Here is a 17,615-nt window from a genome sequence, read left to right as displayed (position 1 = left end):
GGCTTTCTCAGCCCTGCCTGCTGAGATATTTCCCCTGGAGATGCCAGGGGGTAGAAATGACTTGAATGCTCTCCAGTTTCAAGGAATTTGCCTCCCTGGTGAGTACACAAAAGATGCGATTAGGCCCTGATGCTGTTTTTCTCTCTCTCCCCTCCTCTCGTTTGTAGTGCACAACCGCAAATCCTCCTCCAACGAACCTGAATATCTTTGCAAGTGGATGGGGCTCCCGTATGCAGATTCCAGCTGGGAGGACGAGGCTTTGATAAGCAAGAAATTCCAGCACTGCATTGACAGCTTCAACAGCAGGAACAACTCCAAAACCATGCCCACCCGGGACTGCAAGGTACGCCCTGTTCCCCTCGTTGTACTTTGATTTGGCTCCAAACTGGAATCAAAGGCTGAAGTCCCACCCACCCACCCACCCTTCAGTGCATGGCGGACAGTTGCTGCCTGAGAAGATGACTTGTTTTCCCCTTTCTGCCTGAGGACTGAACTCCATTTAGGAGAAGTTGCCGGGACTTGTGTTCCAGTGGTGGACTGAGCCAATAGACAAAAGGATCGGGGCCGAAAGGCCAGCCTATTTTAGCCTCAAGTTCTTAGTGTCAGTAACTGAGCCTCAGGTAGAGGCAATTCAACAGGTGACAACTGAGGAAAAGAGGGTGGAGTCAGGGGAAAGTGGGCATGCCCCCCTGGGGCCTGCGATTTTGCACCCTTCTTTATAGCTTGATGTCATTTTCAATTTGGAGACTCTCCTTGCTGGATGTTCTTTGCATTTTAGTTGTGAATCTTATTATTATCATCATCTGTTTTTTCTCATGTGTGGCGCTTTTTCTAGATGGACATGATGGGCTTTGCCAAATCATGCTGTCGTTGTCTTCTTCTTCTTCTTCTTCTTCTTCTTCTTCTTCTTCTTCTTCTTATTATTATTATTATTATTATTATTATTATTATTATTATTTTACAATCCTTACAGAAGTATACAAACAGATGGTTGGACTAAAACATTATCAACAATTTAACAACAGAGAATATAAACACATTTACTAACAGATCCAGCAAACATCACAAGGTTCCCAATAACACAGAAGGTTACTGATTCTTGTTACCCCATGCATTATTATTATTATTTATTAATTATTTATTACATTTATATATCGCCCCATAGCCGAAGCTCTCTGGGTGGTTTACAAAAGTTAAAAACAATTGTTAATAATAATAATAATAATAATAATAATAAGCATTCTCTTCCCCTCCTTATTGTTTTACTATGATTTTATTAGATTGTAAGCCTATGCGGCAGGGTCTTGCTATTTACTGTTTTACTCTGTACAGCACCATGTACATTGATGGTGCTATATAAATAAATAATAATAATAATAATAATACAAATAAGGCCCACTTTTCTGTAACTCTATTATTTTGTTGTCTTCCCTTTCTAACACTTCTGTGTTGGCTAACTTGACCGTGCATATTATTATTACTTGTGAATTTTAAAAACAACAACTCTCGCTATGGGTTGCACGATTCAGTAGTTCTTGATTTGCCTGTGTTCTTGAAGGATCAGCAAGAACCACTAATCGTGTATAGAAAATCTTTCCCATCCTTTGTTGAATTACCCAATTCAAGTTTTGCGTCCTCAGCGGGCTGCGTTCTTCTCTGGTCGAGGTCATGCAAACAGCAGATGAGGTGGTGAAACTATTCCTGAACGCCAGACTACCCAGGGGCATGTCTGTGGGGGATGCTGCATGGTTGAATGCTTCCCTGTGAGACTTATTCCTTACACCATGGGTAGGCATGGGTGCCCTCCAGATGTTTTGGACTACAATGCCCATGATCCCTTACCACTGGCCATGCTGCCTGAGGAAGTTGAGAGTTGTAGTGCAAAGTATGTGGAGGGTACCAGGTTACCTGCCTCCGCTGAACACAAAGAAAATGGCCATTATCTTAGAGTAGGCTAGGATAAACGTCCCTCTGACATTTCTGCAGGGATGATGATGATGGAGAGTTCAGTCATGCAATTCCCATTCCTGCAAGCTAAAGTGCGACAGCCCATTAGCTGACCTTCCACTTCCTTTGCTGTCTGTGTGAAGTACATCCCTGCCTGGGAGCGACTGTCCTATCCATTTGTGGGATGGGGTTTCGGACTTGCAGAATATAAAGCGAGCCGTCGAACCTGACTCCCTTGCCTGCCTCCAGTCGGGTGTGGCTTCAAAGTGCTGCTTCCTTCATCTGTGCCTCTTCGCTGTGGGTTTCACCTGAGCACAGAATGCATTCAGTGCAGTCAGTGTATAAAAGGCCTGCTTTCTGCTTTTAAAATGCACAGATAAAGAGAGTGGTGCCTCCAATCAAAATCTGTCAGCCAAATATTTGAACGAGCGCAGAAAATCATTTTGCATGGGAAGGCGTTCAGTAAGAAACCAGCATGTTTCAAACTGGAGCAGATCTTCACTGAGTCCTTGTTGGCTTAAATAGAAACTGTCTTACTTCCTTGTGCTCCAGAAGGAGCTGGCTGTCATGTTTCCAAGCAATGCGAGGCAGTAAAGAGGTCTTCCACATAATCCACAAAACCTTATTCAGCAAATAAACATCTCTTTGCACCTGAAGAGAGTGTAAACACAAGGAACTTTCCTCTAGGCTAAAACTTGGCTAACTAAGCTAGACAATTGTCCTTTCAACAAAAGGGAAGGTGTCCCCCCCCCCCCCCGAACTCCTTAACTATAAGGAGGATTCCTCTGAAGAAGCCTTTGGCGAGAAGCTAGCTGAGCTGATCGCCTTTCGCCTTCTTTTAGCTCCACCCATTTGATTCTGCAGTGGACTCTGGGATCGGTCAACTTTGAAGACTCTCCCCCCCCCCCCCCCGAGGATTGCTGAGTTCCTACAGACTCTGAGTTGTTAGCATATTTGCTGTTAAAAGTCCGGTGAAGATTCATCCCTGGCTGCAGAAGAGCCTGGGAGAATCTCCGCCCTCACTTCCTATGTAGACTGGTACATTTCTAGTCTCGTTTTTTCTGATTCAGAATCTGATTCCAACTGACAGCCTGAAACTCCTTCCTTCACACTAAGGGGAACAGACCTGATCATGACACTGTCCATATTCCTTTCCTGTAGGTAGCCATCTCAGTAGAAACACACCCTCCGTTATCATGAAAGAGGGTGGGGTGTTGTTGATTTTGTACTCTGGGGTTAGTGCCCGATTCCAAGATGGAGTAAGAAACAGCCTTGATGGCCACTTTTAAGCCTTGCAGCTTTATTTGGTTGCATTAAGTGTTCCTGACTTTGCCATTGCAGGTGCTGAAGCAAAGGCCTCGATTTGTTGCCCTGAAGAAGCAGCCTTCTTACATTGGCGGGGAGAACCTGGAACTCCGGGATTACCAGCTGGAAGGCCTAAACTGGCTTGCTCACTCGTGGTGCAAGTAGGTGAAAGAAGGTGGCCTCGCTTGGGGTGACTTGAGAAGCAGCAGCCGTCAATATTTTCCTAACACTTAAAAGATTACGTCAAAGATAAAAACCTACTTTGGTTGTAAGGCAACTTTTATTGAGCGTAATTCAGCTGTATGGAGAAAGTCCTACAGACAAAGAACTTCTCAACTGGCAGTGTGAAAAGCAGGTCTATTTATACACAGTAGCATCTTAACCAATTAACAGTTAGCAAAGTTCTAAAGCAAAGCAAAGACAGACCAAAGGAAACTTCTTCAATATATCTTGTCAACAGAGGGCCCATAACTCTTCGGGCAATGTCAGATTGCTGGATGCTCAGTCCTCTTTATCAAGCTAGCTTATTCTACTATATCAAGAGGTCTTGACAGTTAGAAATTCCAATTAAGCATTTCCTTGCTGATATAACAGTATTAGCAATACAGCACATTCAGGCACCTACATTATTCCAGTTCACTTGCAAGAACCAAACTACATACAGAGCAGGTATATCGAGGCTTCTGGCCTTGTTTTCTCAGTTAACAATAATCACAGGTTAAATTTAAGTCTTTAACACAGCCAAGTAAAACATACAGTGGATCCATCGGTATCGTATGTCCCATTATTTCATAAATATTTTGCAAGGGGAAAAATCATATCTCACTGGTAGAGCACCTGATTTGCATACAAAAGAGCCCAGGATCATTCCCTAATGTCTCCAGGTAGGGCTGAGAAAGACGCTATGTAGACCCATTGTTGGAGTGGCCATTGAGCAGCTTCCTATGTTCCTATGGGATTATTCCTCAAAAGCACTTACGTTTCTGGCCAGCTCTCTGGTTCTACATTTTTAGTAGAAACCATTAAATTATGGATTAATTGAACGGCCCATTTAATCGTTCATCGCTGCATATCAAGCAAGAGTTATTTAATAATAATAATAATAATAATAATAATAATAATAATAATAATAGTAATAATAATATTTATTTCTTACCCGCCTCTCCTTTTGAATCGAAGCAGGGAACAACATCAGAACAGGAATCAATACATCTTAAAAATTCTTGATTTTACATTGATCTGGATAGGCCTGCCGGAAAAGGCTAGTCTTTAAAGCTGCCTTAAAATCACACAGAGTTAATTTTACGGGGGAAAAATTTTAGTGGATAAAATTGGGCGCTTTCACTGACCTGAATTTCTTGGAGGAAGGTTTGGGTAGAAATGCAGTGAATAAATGAACAAAGTCTGCATATTAAAGACTCAAATCCATTTGCTTTTTTTTTAAAAAAAAGAATGGAAAAGATATGCGGTGATAATATAACCGGCATTCTTTTTTGGAGACAAAATAACCACCATAATAGTATTGCTTTTAAAAAACGCTGCCTTATTTTTGCACTTTAGAGAGCAGTTTTATGGTTCGTGGGAGATGGTCCACTGCTCTTTTAATGGTTGCTTTGGAGACTTCCAGTTACAAGCTACACATGACTTTGCAGTGGTGTTTATACAGGAATCCAAGATCATTAGGCTCAAAAAGATCATTAGGTTCAAAACGTTGAAGTAACCAGCATCCATGGTGGGGCTTACTAAATGTGAGTTCCTAAACGACGCGTTGGCTTTGCTGGCGTTTTCATCTGTGGCTCTTCCTTTTCAGGAACAACAGCGTCATCCTGGCTGATGAGATGGGTTTGGGGAAGACCATACAGACCATCTCCTTCCTGTCCTGCCTTTTCCATCAGCACCAGCTGTACGGCCCCTTCGTGATAGTGGTGCCCTTGTCGACGCTGACCTCCTGGCAGAGGGAATTTGAGATCTGGGCCCCGGAGATAAACGTTGTAGTTTACATAGGAGATCAGATGAGCAGAAACGCTGTGCGTAAGCTAGAGCCGAAGAAGCGGGGTAACGGAAACATGCAAAATGGCGGCCGATTTGGGTGGGTTTTTACAGTTGGCTCCTGGGGTGCATGGCGTGTGTTCCAAAGTGTTCCAAATTCCACAAGGGTTTGGGCTGTCGGTGCATTTAACTGTATTTAACACAGGGCGCAGAGTTAAACTATGGAATTCGCTGCTACAAGATGTTGTGAGGGCCACCCATTTGGATGGCTTTCAAGGGGGTTGGATAAATTCCTGGTGGAGAAGGCTATGCGTGGCTCCTTAGCGCTGACGGCTGTGTGCTACCTCCAGTAACTATATAAAGCTGTTGCTAGGGAACTTAGGCAGGAGAGTGCTGTTGCACCCATGTCCTGCTTGTGGGTCTCTGGTTGACAGCTGGTTGGCCACTGTGTGAACAGAACGCTGGACTAGATGGACCCTTGGTTTGATCCAGCAGGGCTCTTCTGACGTTCGTATGTTTACAAAAATGAAGACAGCAAAGCAAATTTGCAAGCCAGCCAGATAAAAATAATAAAACTTGGCCTCAAAACCAGAAGGCCGCTTTTACCAAAGGCAGGCTGAAAGAGAAAGGTCTTAAGGAGCCGTTGAAAAGATAATAGAGAGGGAGAAGAACTTTTATCCCGGGGAAGGGGGAGTTCCATAGATAAGGGGCCACAGCCAAGAATAGGTATGAGAGCATTTGAGATAAGTGATTGGAGACTTATTTTCATTTGCTAACTGGAATGTTGAATCACATGCAAAACCCATTTGTACTAGTTTTATTAGTCTTTTGTCATTGGGAGGGGTTAGGGGTTAGGTGGAGCATTGAATCCCCAGTACAAATCTTACTCAGACTTCAGAATGGGGTGTATAATATGGCCCCAGCAGTGCCCCGATTTTTTTTTTAAAAAATGATTGTGTGTGTGTGTTTTTTGGGGTGTTTTTTTTTTACAAAGTGGGGTTCCGTAACAGCTACGTAGTGCTAAAATGGGCAAGTTCAGTTTGTTTGCAACTAAATCTGTCCATTTTAGCATTCTGTAGCCACTACAGAGCACTGAAATTATGAAAAAAAATAAAAAAGAAAGCTAAGAAGCTTTTATTTCTGTGCAAAAGGGAGGAAAATATTTAGTAGGGAGGGCTGGCGACTGAAGATTAGGGCTATTGCTCCCTAATCCACCAGCAGCCGTCTTGAGGTAGCCACTTGCACGACAACATCAATCTAATTTTAAAAAATGGTTTGGATCCAGGACCTGCCTCCCACGAGATTTCAAATTTTGTGGATCCTTCCTTTCCCCCATACCAGAGATACAGTCGTGTGAAAAAGAAAGTACACCCTCTTGGAATTGTATGATTTTACATATCAGGACATAATAACAATCATCTGTTCCTTAGCAGGTCTAAAAATTAGGTAAATACAACCTCAGATGAACAACATCGCATGCCCTATTACACCGTGTCATGATTTATTTAACAGAAATAAAGCCAAAATGGAGAAGCCTTGTGTGAAAAAAAGTAAGTACACCTTATGATCCAATAGCTTGTAGAACCACCTTTAGCAGCGATAACTTGAAGTAATCGTTTTCTGTATGACTTTATCAGTCTCTCACATCATTGTGGAGGAATTTTGGCGCACTCTTCTTTACAATGTTGCTTCAGTTCATTGAGGTTTGAGGGCGTTTGTTTATGCACAGCTCTCTTGAGGTCCCGCCACAGCATTTCAATCGGTTTGAGGTCTGGACTTCGACTGGGCCATTGCAACACCTTGATACTTTTCTTTTTCAGCCATTCTGTTGTAGATTTGCTGGTGTGCTTGGGATCATTGTCCTGTTGCATGACCCAATTTCGGCCAAGCTTTAGCTGTCAGACAGATGGCCTCACGTTTGACTCTAGAATACTTTGGTATACAGAAGAGTTCATGGTGGACTCAATGACTGCAAGGTTCCCAGGTCCTGTGGCTGCAAAACAAGCCCAAATCATCATCCCTCCACCACCGTGCTTGACAGTTGGTATGAGGTGTTTGTGCTGATATGCTGAGTTTGGTTTTCGCCAAACGTGGCGCTGTGCATTATGGCCAAACATCTCCACTTTGGTCTCGTCTGTCCAAAGGACATTGTTCCAGAAGTCTTTATACAATTTTTGTGAACCGCCCAGAGAGCTTCGGCTATTGGGCGGTATAAAAATGTAATAAATAAATAAATAAATAAGTCTTGTGGTATGCTCAGATGCAACTTTGCAAACCTAAGCTGTGCTGCCACGTTCTTTTTAGAGAGAAGAGGCTTTCTCCTGGCAATCCTTCCAAACAAACCATACTTCTTCAGTCTTTTTCTAATTGTACTGTCATGAACTTTAACATTTAACATGCTCACTGAGGCCTGTAGAGTCTGAGATGTAACTCTTGGGGTTTTTTTTAGGGTGACCCTATGAAAAGTTGGACAGGGCTCCTGTATCTTTAACAGTTGCATAGAAAAGGGAATTTCAGCAGGTGTCATTTGTATATATGGAGAACCTGGGGAAATTTCCTCTTCATCACCACAGTTAAAGCTGCAGGAGCTATAATAGAGTGACCAGATTCAAAAGAGGGCAGGGCACCTGCAGCTTTAACTGTTGTGATGAAGAGGAAATTTCCCCAGATTCCCCATATATACAAATGACATCTGCTGAAATTTCCTCTTCAGCACCACAGTTAAAGAAACAGGAGCCCTGTCCTCCTTTTCATATGGTCACCCTAGTTTTTTGCAATTTCTCTGAGCATTGCACGGTCTGACCTTGGGGTGATTTTGCTGGGACGTCCTCTCCTGGGAAGACTGGCAACTGTCTTGAATGTTTTCCACTTTTGAATCACCTTTCTCACTGTAGAATGATGGACTTTAAATTGTTTGGAAATGGCCTTATAACCCTTCCCAGATTGATGGGCAGCAGCAATTGCTTCTCTAAGATCATTGCTGATGTCTTTCCTCTTTGGCATTGTGTTAACACACACCTGGATGCTCCAGACCAGCAAACTGAAAAAACTTTGGCTTTTAGAGAGGTGGTCATACTTGCTGATGATCAGTTAATCACAGGCATTTGATTAGCAGCACCTGTCTGCTACTTAGCATCGTAATTCCTATGGAAGCAGTAAGGGTGTACTTACTTTTTCACACATGGCTTCTCCATTTTGGCTTTATTTCTGTTAAATAAATCATGACACGGTGTAATATGTCATGTGTTGTTGTTCATCTGAGGTTGTATTTACCTAATTTTTAGACCTGCTAAGGAACAGATGATTGTTATTATGTCCTGATATGTAAAATCATACAATTCCAAGAGGGTGTACTTTCTTTTTCACACGACTATAGATAGATAGATAGATAGATAGATAGATCTTTTATTGTTTCTACCAGTGGTTACAATAACCATAGTAGAAACATACATAGATAAAAATCAGGTAATTTTTAACATTCTGCAAAGTCAGAAAATTTACTCGATGTGTTTGGACTGCAAGAGCAAAGTTGGCCGGTGCCAATAGGAATGTCTTGCTATCGCATGCAAACAAAAAATATTCTTTCTGCATTGGGCCAGCTGGAATGTTTCTCAAGAAAACTAAATATTTAGGATGAATTTGGAAAAAGATAGGGTAGTAGAACTAGAGCTTGCCCCATTCAACAAGGTCCTGGTCCTCCGTGTAGCAATTCCAGGGGGCTGGAGGGGCTGCCGTGGGGAGGAGGAGGCGGGGAAGTCCCATTGATCCAGCTTAAATCTGGAACCAACCCATTGATTAAAATGGAATAGACAGTAGGTGCTTTATTATTATTATTATTTTAAAACTCACAGGCCGTGTTCCTGCCGAGGCAGCTTACAGCCTACAACAGTCCCAAATAGTACATCAGTTCATGTAGATGAGACTTCCCCAACCTAATGTATTGGAATACAACTCCCATCATCCCCAGCCAGAATGGAGAAGGTTGCCAGGTGGTGGTGGCTCATAGGGACGCTCTTTGCCAAGAGGAGGTGAATGACAGAATTGAATTCTTGCGTCTCTTGTGCACCATTGGGGAAATCTGACGTGTGAATTCCGGTCCCTTCCTCAGATCCGGGAGTACGAGTGGATCCATGCGCAGACCAAACGGCTGAAGTTCAATGTGCTCATCACCACCTATGAGATTCTGCTGAAAGACAAGGTGTGTGGTGGGCCGGGGCTGGCGTGCACCTTTCTCAATGGAAACGGGCACGCCTTCACAAACCTTTAGCGATGAGAGACTGTCGTTCTGTTTACTGCCTGTTTACTGTTTCCATGTGCAAAAAAATGCCAGAGTCTGGTGTTGCATCTTCGGCTGAGAAACGGGCTGTGTTCACACTGAGACATTCGCTGCTAGAATGAACCTCTCAGAGTCAGCCGTGGGCTGCTGGATTATCTGGGGCTCGTTGGCTAGTTCGCTTCAACGATCGAGGAGCAGGGCTTATTTATCTACATTGCGGCTGAAGAACCTCTTTCATCCTGAAGGCCAAATTCAGTTCGGGAGATGTTCGTGGAGTGGGAGGGGCAGCGGTTTTCACAGCGTGTTGTGGGGGATGCGTTGGGGGGGGTTCTTGGAGGCTTATTAAGACTTGTCCAGTGAGAAGATTAGGAATAGTGGACAAGATGCCTTAAAAAGTGCCTTGGAGAGCTCCTTTAGAGTTCTGACTGAAACCTGGAGCAGATTCACTGCCCCTCTGAAGGAACATTCCTGTATTGAGAAGGGGGTTGGACTCGATGGCCTTGTAGGCCCCTTCCAACTCTGCTATTCTATGATTCTATGAACAGGTGAGCAGGTGGAAGACCTCTGCTTGAGGTCTTCCCCCTGGAGGAGCACTGCCATGAACTAACCATGTACCCTAGAACGTTTCCCAGAACCCTTTGTCACACAATGAGGTTTTGCGGTAGGCATCCAGGGCTTTCTTGGCAGGTACAGAAAAGAGATTCTACGGCATTGCTGAGGGGTGTTTTTTTTTAATTTTTGCTCTAGACTGTTCTGGGGAGCATTAACTGGGCCTTCCTGGGTGTGGACGAAGCCCATCGCTTGAAGAACGACGACTCCTTGCTGTACAAGACGCTGATCGACTTCAAGTCCAACCACCGGCTGCTCATCACTGGGACGCCCCTTCAGAATTCCCTCAAGGAGCTCTGGTCTCTGCTGCAATTTATCATGCCGGAGAAGTAAGACTCCTTACTGTGTACAGAAACAGGCACGTGGCCGTAGAAGAGGGGTGGGCAGCTTGCGGCCTTCCAGGTGGTTTGCCTACAACTCCTGTCAGCCCTAGCAAGCATGACCAATGGTGAAGAACCATGGGAGTTGCAGGCCCAAATGCCTGGAGGGCCACAGGTTGCACACTCCTACCATAGAACAAGCAGGACATGGTGCAACAGCACCCTCCCACCCATGTTCCCCAGCAACTGGTGCACACAGGGTTATTGCCTTGAATACTGGAGATGTCCTTCCTTGTCCATCTTGAAATCACCCTTCACTCTTGCCTAGAGTTAGCTACAGGAAACAACTGTTTTCCAAATCTGCAAAATACTAGTCCGGTATTTTGATATTTTGGGAGAGAGGGGAGGTTCGGGGTTCTGTCAACTCATCTCCCTGCCCCAAACCATTTATGTCCTGTTCTCAACCTTCAGGTTTGAATCCTGGGAAGATTTTGAAGACGACCACGGGAAAGGACGAGAGAACGGGTACCAGAGCCTCCACAAAGTCCTGGAGCCCTTCCTCCTGCGCAGGGTGAAGAAAGACGTGGAGAAGTCCCTTCCTGCCAAAGTGGAACAGATCCTCCGAGTGGAGATGTCCGCCCTGCAGAAGCAGTATTATAAGTAGGTGCCCCGGTTGGGGTGAGGAGTCAGTCATTACTCTAAAGAGCTTGTCAGTGTACCTGGGGAAACAAGTGAAAGACCATCAGCATAAAGAATAATTTTAAATTCTAAGTCAGCATGCGCAAACCCGTGAATACTACTACTCTGTCTAATTGCGCAAGCCAGGGGTTCCAAGCCTAGGTCAAATATCAACGGGGAAAGTGGACATCCTTGCCTAGTACCTCACCCGAACGTGAAAAAACTCGACAACTAACCATTGGTCCTAACTCTTGCTCTTAGAGTTGAATATAAAATTCTAACCCACTTCAGAAATCCCATTGGAAAACCAAAATTACTCAAGTGTAGCAAGCATAAACTTCCAATGAATTTTGTCGAAGCGTCCAAAGAGACAATGGCCGCCTGGTCCGTTCTTTCTCTATTTAGAGCTATCAAATCCACAACTAATCTCGGTGAATTAGATACTGGCATTCCTGGGCCTGAATTCCTCCTCCCCAGAAGAGGCTGCTTGCTGTATCACTTGCATGTTTTCATTGCTATGGCCTGGGCTTCAACCAGGGGAGGCCAGGAAATCCTTCCCTGCTTCAACATACCCTTTGCAACACTCAGTCCCTCCCAGTGCAGGGGTATAGCTGCATTACCCCTCTCCCCGCTCAAGAGGTTTCCTGTTGCAGCTCTGCATGAATTTACTGCTCTGAGCTAGTCTCTCTTCCAATCCAGAGGCATGTCCAGGTCAGTGACTCAAGTAAGAAGAAACCCAGGGGGCAGGGCCCTCTGAAGGTGGTAGACTTTACTCCTTGCATCTTCTAAGCTATAAGTGAAGACCCTTTTGGGCCCCAAGGATGTGCGCACAGCCCCACAGCCTAGTCAGTCAGTCGCTCATTGATGGAATTGGATTTCCCCCCCAATTTTCCAGATTTGCGCAAATTCACACCTGCAAAAATGCGCAGCCTCCCACAAAATGCGCAAATCACCCCCAAACGTTCATTTTTATGCTTTTCACCTGTTTTTTAATTTTTTTTATTTTACATATTTTTCTACGACCTAATTTGCCTTAAATCCTGGAATTAGGGAAAAAAAACTTGTCTGAAAGTCCACAAAATCCATGTGACTTTGGAAAAGCCCGTCCGCTGCAAAATCCGCAGGTTGGACTCATAAAAATCCAAACTCATTCGAATCTGTTGCGGATTTCTCCAAAACCCGACCTCCAACGCCAGGGTGAAGGTCAGTAGAAAGCCAGAATATGGGACAATAAAGGGCTTTCTTATTGCTCCGTGTTCAACTTTCGCAAACCTGCTGATGTTTCTCTTGCAGGGTTGTGATCATTTCTCCAGCCCTGCCCAGTGCCCCCTGCTGGCCTTAATGGAGCAAGATAGCGGATTGAAATGGATCTTGTTTTCCTTTCTGCATTGCCCTGCAGGTGGGTGTTAACGAGGAACTACAAAGCACTTTCGAAGGGGACCCGTGGGAGCACGTCTGGTTTCCTGAACATTGTGATGGAGCTGAAGAAGTGTTGCAACCACTGCTATCTCATCAAGTCGCCCGAGGAAAATGAGAGAGAGAACACCCAGGAGCTGCTCTTGGTGGGTAGCTTGCGGGGGGGCGCCTCCGGGGGCCCGGGGCAGGGGGATCAGAGAGGGGGAGACATTTGTCCAGGCGTGGATTTGAATGGTTGCCAAGTAGTTCTGCGGTTGCACTGTGTTGAACGTGTACAGCAGAGGTGGCCCAAATTCCCAAAGCGGAGGACTGGGCATGTTTAGAACTGGGCATGTTTAGCCTGGAGAAGAGAAGATTGAGGGGAGACATGAGAGCACTCTTCAAATACTAAAAAGGTTGTTCCACAGAGGAGGGCCAGGATCTCTTCTCGATCCTCCCAGAGTGCAGGACACGGAATAACGGGCTCAAGTTACAGGAAGCCAGATTCCAGCTGGACATCAGGAAAAACGTCCTGACTGTTAGAGCAGTACGACAATGGAATCAGTTACCTAGGGAGGTTGTGGCCTCTCCCACACTAGAGGCCTTCAAGAGGCAGCTGGACAATCATCTGTCAGGGATGCTTTAGGGTGGATTCCTGCATTGAGCAGGGGGTTGGACTTGATGGCCTTGTAGGCCCCTTCCAACTCTGCTGTTCTATGATTAGGTTGTTAGGTGGAATTGTTTTATTTATACTTTTATTAAACACAGTACGTTCTATGATTCTATGATTCCACTGGATAGGCCTGCCATATCAGAACAGTCTTTATAGCTTTCTTAAATGGTAAAAGACTGTTAAGTGGACGGATCTCCTCCGGCAGGCCATTCCACAGTCTGGGAGCAGCAGAACAGAAGGTTCTCTGGGAAATACCTGTCAGCCTAGTTGTGGCTGACCGAAGTAAACCCTTCCCATGGAATTTGAAGACCTTATCAGTAAGGATAAAAGAAATTTTCTATAAATTGGTATGGCGGTGGTACCTAACACCAGTTAAATTAAATCAAATCAAGAAGAAATATTCAATATTATGTTGGAGAGGATGTCAGGAGGTGGGAACTTACGTTCATATGTGGTGGGCATGTAAACGTGTACGAAAATTCTGGCAATCAGTGTATAAAGAGATAAAAGAGATAACTGGAATAAGTTTAGAGTTATCCCCAAGCGTAGGACTGTTGTCCATATATGAAGGATTTGATTACGAACGTATTAGCAGCAGCAAGATTAATAATAGCTAGGAAATGGAAGATACAAAGTGAATATCGGATTGAGGAATGGTATAAAGCAGTATGGGATATAGCTATCAATGATAAATTAACATGTAATATTAAAATAGAAAAAGGAAGGTGCAATTATAATGAATTTGAGATGATATGGAAACTTTTTTTTGGAATTTGTTTTGTTAAGAGGGAAAGGATGTATACCTGTACAATAAATATTTCAATATTGGGGAAAGGGATGAAGGTGTAGCTGGTCCCAGGGATGGGGGCATTGTTATTTTATCTTAATGTAATGTAACTAATCAAATAATAATAATAAAAAATGAAGTAAACCCTTCCCAGAGGACCTAAGTGTGTGGGGCAGATTGTATGGGAGAAGGTGATCCCGCAGGTAGCCTGGATCCAAACCATGTAGGGCTTTAAAGGTGATAACCAACACTTTATACTTCACCCAGAAACTAATTGGCAGCCAGTGAAGAGACTTTAAAACTGGTGAAATGTGGTCACCCCTAGATGTGTCCACCAACCCAAAATGTTGGGGATCCCTGCATAATTACTCATTTCGATGGCTACACTGTACTCCTTTCGTCGCCAGCTGTTTTCTCTCAGTATTTTAACACTTAATTTTAACTTAAATTTAAATTTTACTGTTCTAACTCTGTATTTTAATTTTATATCAATTTTGCTGCGTGGTTTTTATCCTGGTTGTGCTTTTTATACTGTATTTTGTATTTGTGCTTTTAACTTGTTGGTTGTTTTATGATGGTTTTAATTTTTGTGAACCGCCCAGAGAGCTTCGGCTATTGGGCGGTATAAAAATGTAAGAAATAAATAAATAAATAAATAAACAGTTGGCAGCTCTAGTTTTTGTGACGCTGAGTTCATGAACCCCACAGAGCTGGCTGGGGGATTAAAGCGTGGCACTTTTCTTGAGAAAAGCTGGTGTGAAGGAGAGGAACAGATGATGATGACACCTTTGTATAATGCTTTCAGGTGTTCAAAGTGCATCACGTTGGCTGGGTTCACACAACACGTTAACGGAAACTCAGCGGTTGAGTGTAGGTTACTTTAAACTGTGGGTTGTTTGTTGAACCGTGAGTTCGTGTGTTGTCCGAACCCAGGATAGTTTCCGCAGGATGGCTTGCTAACCATGCGGTGTGGCTTATTTTTCTCAAGCAAGCTACCTTGAGAACCAATGGTTTATAGTTGGGCTGTTCAGGGTAGGTAACAAGCCACCCTGCAGAAAATGTCCTGGGTTTGGACAATGTGCTAACCCGTGATTCAACAAACAACCCACGGGTGTCTGAACCCAGCCACAATCTCGTTATAAACACAGAACCCTGTAATGTCAGTTGGTATTATTCCTCATTTTGCAGACAGGGGAGACCGAGGCTGAGAGTGTCTTGCCTAGCAGGTCACGGCAGAGGCGAGATTCGAATGGAGGACTTCCCGGCTCGCTGCTCAGTCTCTCAGCCGCTGTGCTACATCAGGGCTATAGAAGCGCCCTGTGGGAATGACCGTTGTTTTTCCTTCAGTCTTTAATCAGGAGCAGCGGGAAGCTCATCCTCTTGGACAAACTGCTGACCAGGCTGCGTGAAAGGGGAAACCGAGTTCTCATTTTCTCCCAGATGGTGAGGATGCTGGACATCTTGGCAGAGTATTTGACCATCAAGCACTACCCTTTCCAGGTGAGGATGGGTAAGGCGGACGGAGCCGTCAGCTTGGATAAAAGTCACATCCCCGGGGGCTTTCAAGCCATGGAAGCTCAGAGTGGGGTCTTGGGGGTCATGGGGCTGAGTCTGAACAGGGTCTGGATGAGCAGTTGTCTAGCAAATGTGGCGCGCATCCTCTTGAACAAGAAAAAGGACAGTTCAAAAGGGAGAAGCCCCAGTGAGGAGATATTTGTTCGGTGACTCGTATGCTACGCAGTTACAGATGTCAGAGGTGGAGAGGGGTTTATCAAATGCTAGGAGGCCGCTTTGAATAGTGAGGTTTCCATAAGAGGCCAACCCTTCCAACGGGAGCTACGGTGAGGGGAGAGAATAGGCAGGCAGGCACCCTCCTTTTGTACCTGGGGGCCGACTGAATGTCATCTTTGCCCCGGAGTGGCTCCGAATCTGCGCTGCGTCGGTTATATGACGCAGCCGCCGATTCGGAGCCATCTCGCGGCAAAGAGCCGAAGACCCGCAGCAGAAAAGTCAGGGACTAGCCCCGACTTTTCCTGGCCAAGCGAGGTCAGCAGGCACTCTTCCCCGTCCGTCCTCACTTGGGCCCTGCGCTGGGTGGCGTTCCCGGGTGGAAGGCGACCTCTCCTTGGTCTCTGGAAATTGCGGAAGGGGGCAGTCCCGGTGAGCCTCATGGCCGCCAAAAAGCCCATGCTGCCTCCTTTTGTGTAAATAACTTGTCGCCACCCTGCAGCGCTGTGAAGGCAGCCCCCTGGACTCCATCGCCCTGTTTGCTGCCTATGCAAGCCCTGCTCGCAATATCCCCCGGGTGTGCAGGCTCTTCTAAAGCACTTCCTGGGTTGAGCAAGAAGACCTGCGTAGGGTTTCTTACACTCAGCTGAATGCAGTCAAGGCTCTTGGTAGAATTAGGAGGCCTGATGGTTTCCAATTATGTGGAGCGGAGTAAGAACCCTATGGCATAGGGCATTTGCAGACCTTCCTGCTCAACTCAGGAAGGTCTTTAGGAGAGCCTTGTCAGGGGAGGTTGGGAGGTTGCTGGTGGGCGTGCCTCCCCTCCCATCTCCCTCCCTCCCTCCCTCCCTCGTTTTAGCTCTGCATAGGGATTTTGTCCATGTAGGCCTTATCAAGGAAAGCACCTCCTCTCCTGGTGTGCCCAGTTAACTCTAAAGGGAAGGGACTTCCTTCCCTTCTAGAGGTACAGCACAGAATTCCTGGAAGTTCTTTTATGGCTGCAGTTCAACACATTGGCTGGGTTCAGACAACATGATAACTCACACTCAAGGGTCCAATGTGAGCTGTTGAAATGTGGATTGTTGTTGAAACATGGGTTATCGTGTTGTCTGAACCCAGTCGCCCTAACAACCCTTGGTGTGTCGTTGGTTTGTTAGCATGGCTGGGTTCAGGCAACACTGATGATGCTCTTAAACATTGCATTATCTCCATTTTTTAAAAGCAAGATTACCAGGAGAAAGTGTGGGAGACATCCTGGAGGTTGATGGCGTCATGTAAAGGACCCATGAACTTCTGTGAGTGGCCAATCACGAGCATGCAATAATTCGCTCACGTAGAAGAGCTCCTGGAAGCTAAACATGTAGGAATGTGGTGATGCAATTACCCCTCAAATTTACCAGGGGTGTGTGTCATTGATTTGGGAGGAGGATGGGGTGAAATTTTTCAAATGCCCAGCCACTGAACTTGCATCTGTTGGGGATGCTTTAGGGTGGATTCCTGCATTGAGCAGGGGTTTGGACTCGATGGCCTTAGAGGCCCCTTCCAACTCTGCTATTCTATGATATGATTCTATGAACACATTAACCTACGTTACAACAACCTGTGGTTCAGCGGCAACCCACACTCGATCCCTCATCAGCTCCTGGGTGTGGGTTATTGTGTTGTCTGAGTCCAGTCGATCACACCTGCTAGTGGGAAAGCGGTTTGTGTGTGTTTCTGTGTGGGATGGAGGAGACTATGCATGCTGCAGCCTCTCTCTATGCCATAAGATTCTGCAGGAATATAGAGGACGTGGCACAGATTCCGGCTTCCTGAGAATCTGAGCATTCATTTTAAAATAAGCATGTTTCTAGACCTCATGGCTGCAAAAACATGCTTGAAAGTGTGTGGGCAGTGCTGAAATTTCGA

The 17,615-nt window shown here is 45.1% G+C and overlaps 1 protein-coding gene across 4 annotated transcripts in view; it reads left to right on the top strand.

Moving 5' to 3' along the window:
- CHD2 (chromodomain helicase DNA binding protein 2) overlaps positions 1-17,615 on the top strand; it is a 106,614-nt gene that overhangs the window by 49,792 nt on the left and 39,207 nt on the right. For all 4 annotated transcript variants that reach the window (XM_063142432.1, XM_063142433.1, XM_063142431.1 and 1 more), the window contains 8 exons: positions 168-343; positions 3,289-3,413; positions 5,063-5,279; positions 9,350-9,439; positions 10,265-10,455; positions 10,918-11,106; positions 12,524-12,686; positions 15,327-15,479. In XM_063142432.1, coding sequence (XP_062998502.1) covers positions 168-343; positions 3,289-3,413; positions 5,063-5,279; positions 9,350-9,439; positions 10,265-10,455; positions 10,918-11,106; positions 12,524-12,686; positions 15,327-15,479 — 1,304 coding nt within the window. The remainder of the gene's footprint in view (positions 1-167; positions 344-3,288; positions 3,414-5,062; positions 5,280-9,349; positions 9,440-10,264; positions 10,456-10,917; positions 11,107-12,523; positions 12,687-15,326; positions 15,480-17,615) is intronic.

The sequence above is a fragment of the Elgaria multicarinata genome, chromosome 16 (genome assembly GCF_023053635.1).
Source record: "Elgaria multicarinata webbii isolate HBS135686 ecotype San Diego chromosome 16, rElgMul1.1.pri, whole genome shotgun sequence".
Classification (NCBI taxonomy): Eukaryota; Metazoa; Chordata; class Lepidosauria; order Squamata; family Anguidae; genus Elgaria; species Elgaria multicarinata.
This window is presented reverse-complemented; position numbering and strand designations above follow the sequence as displayed.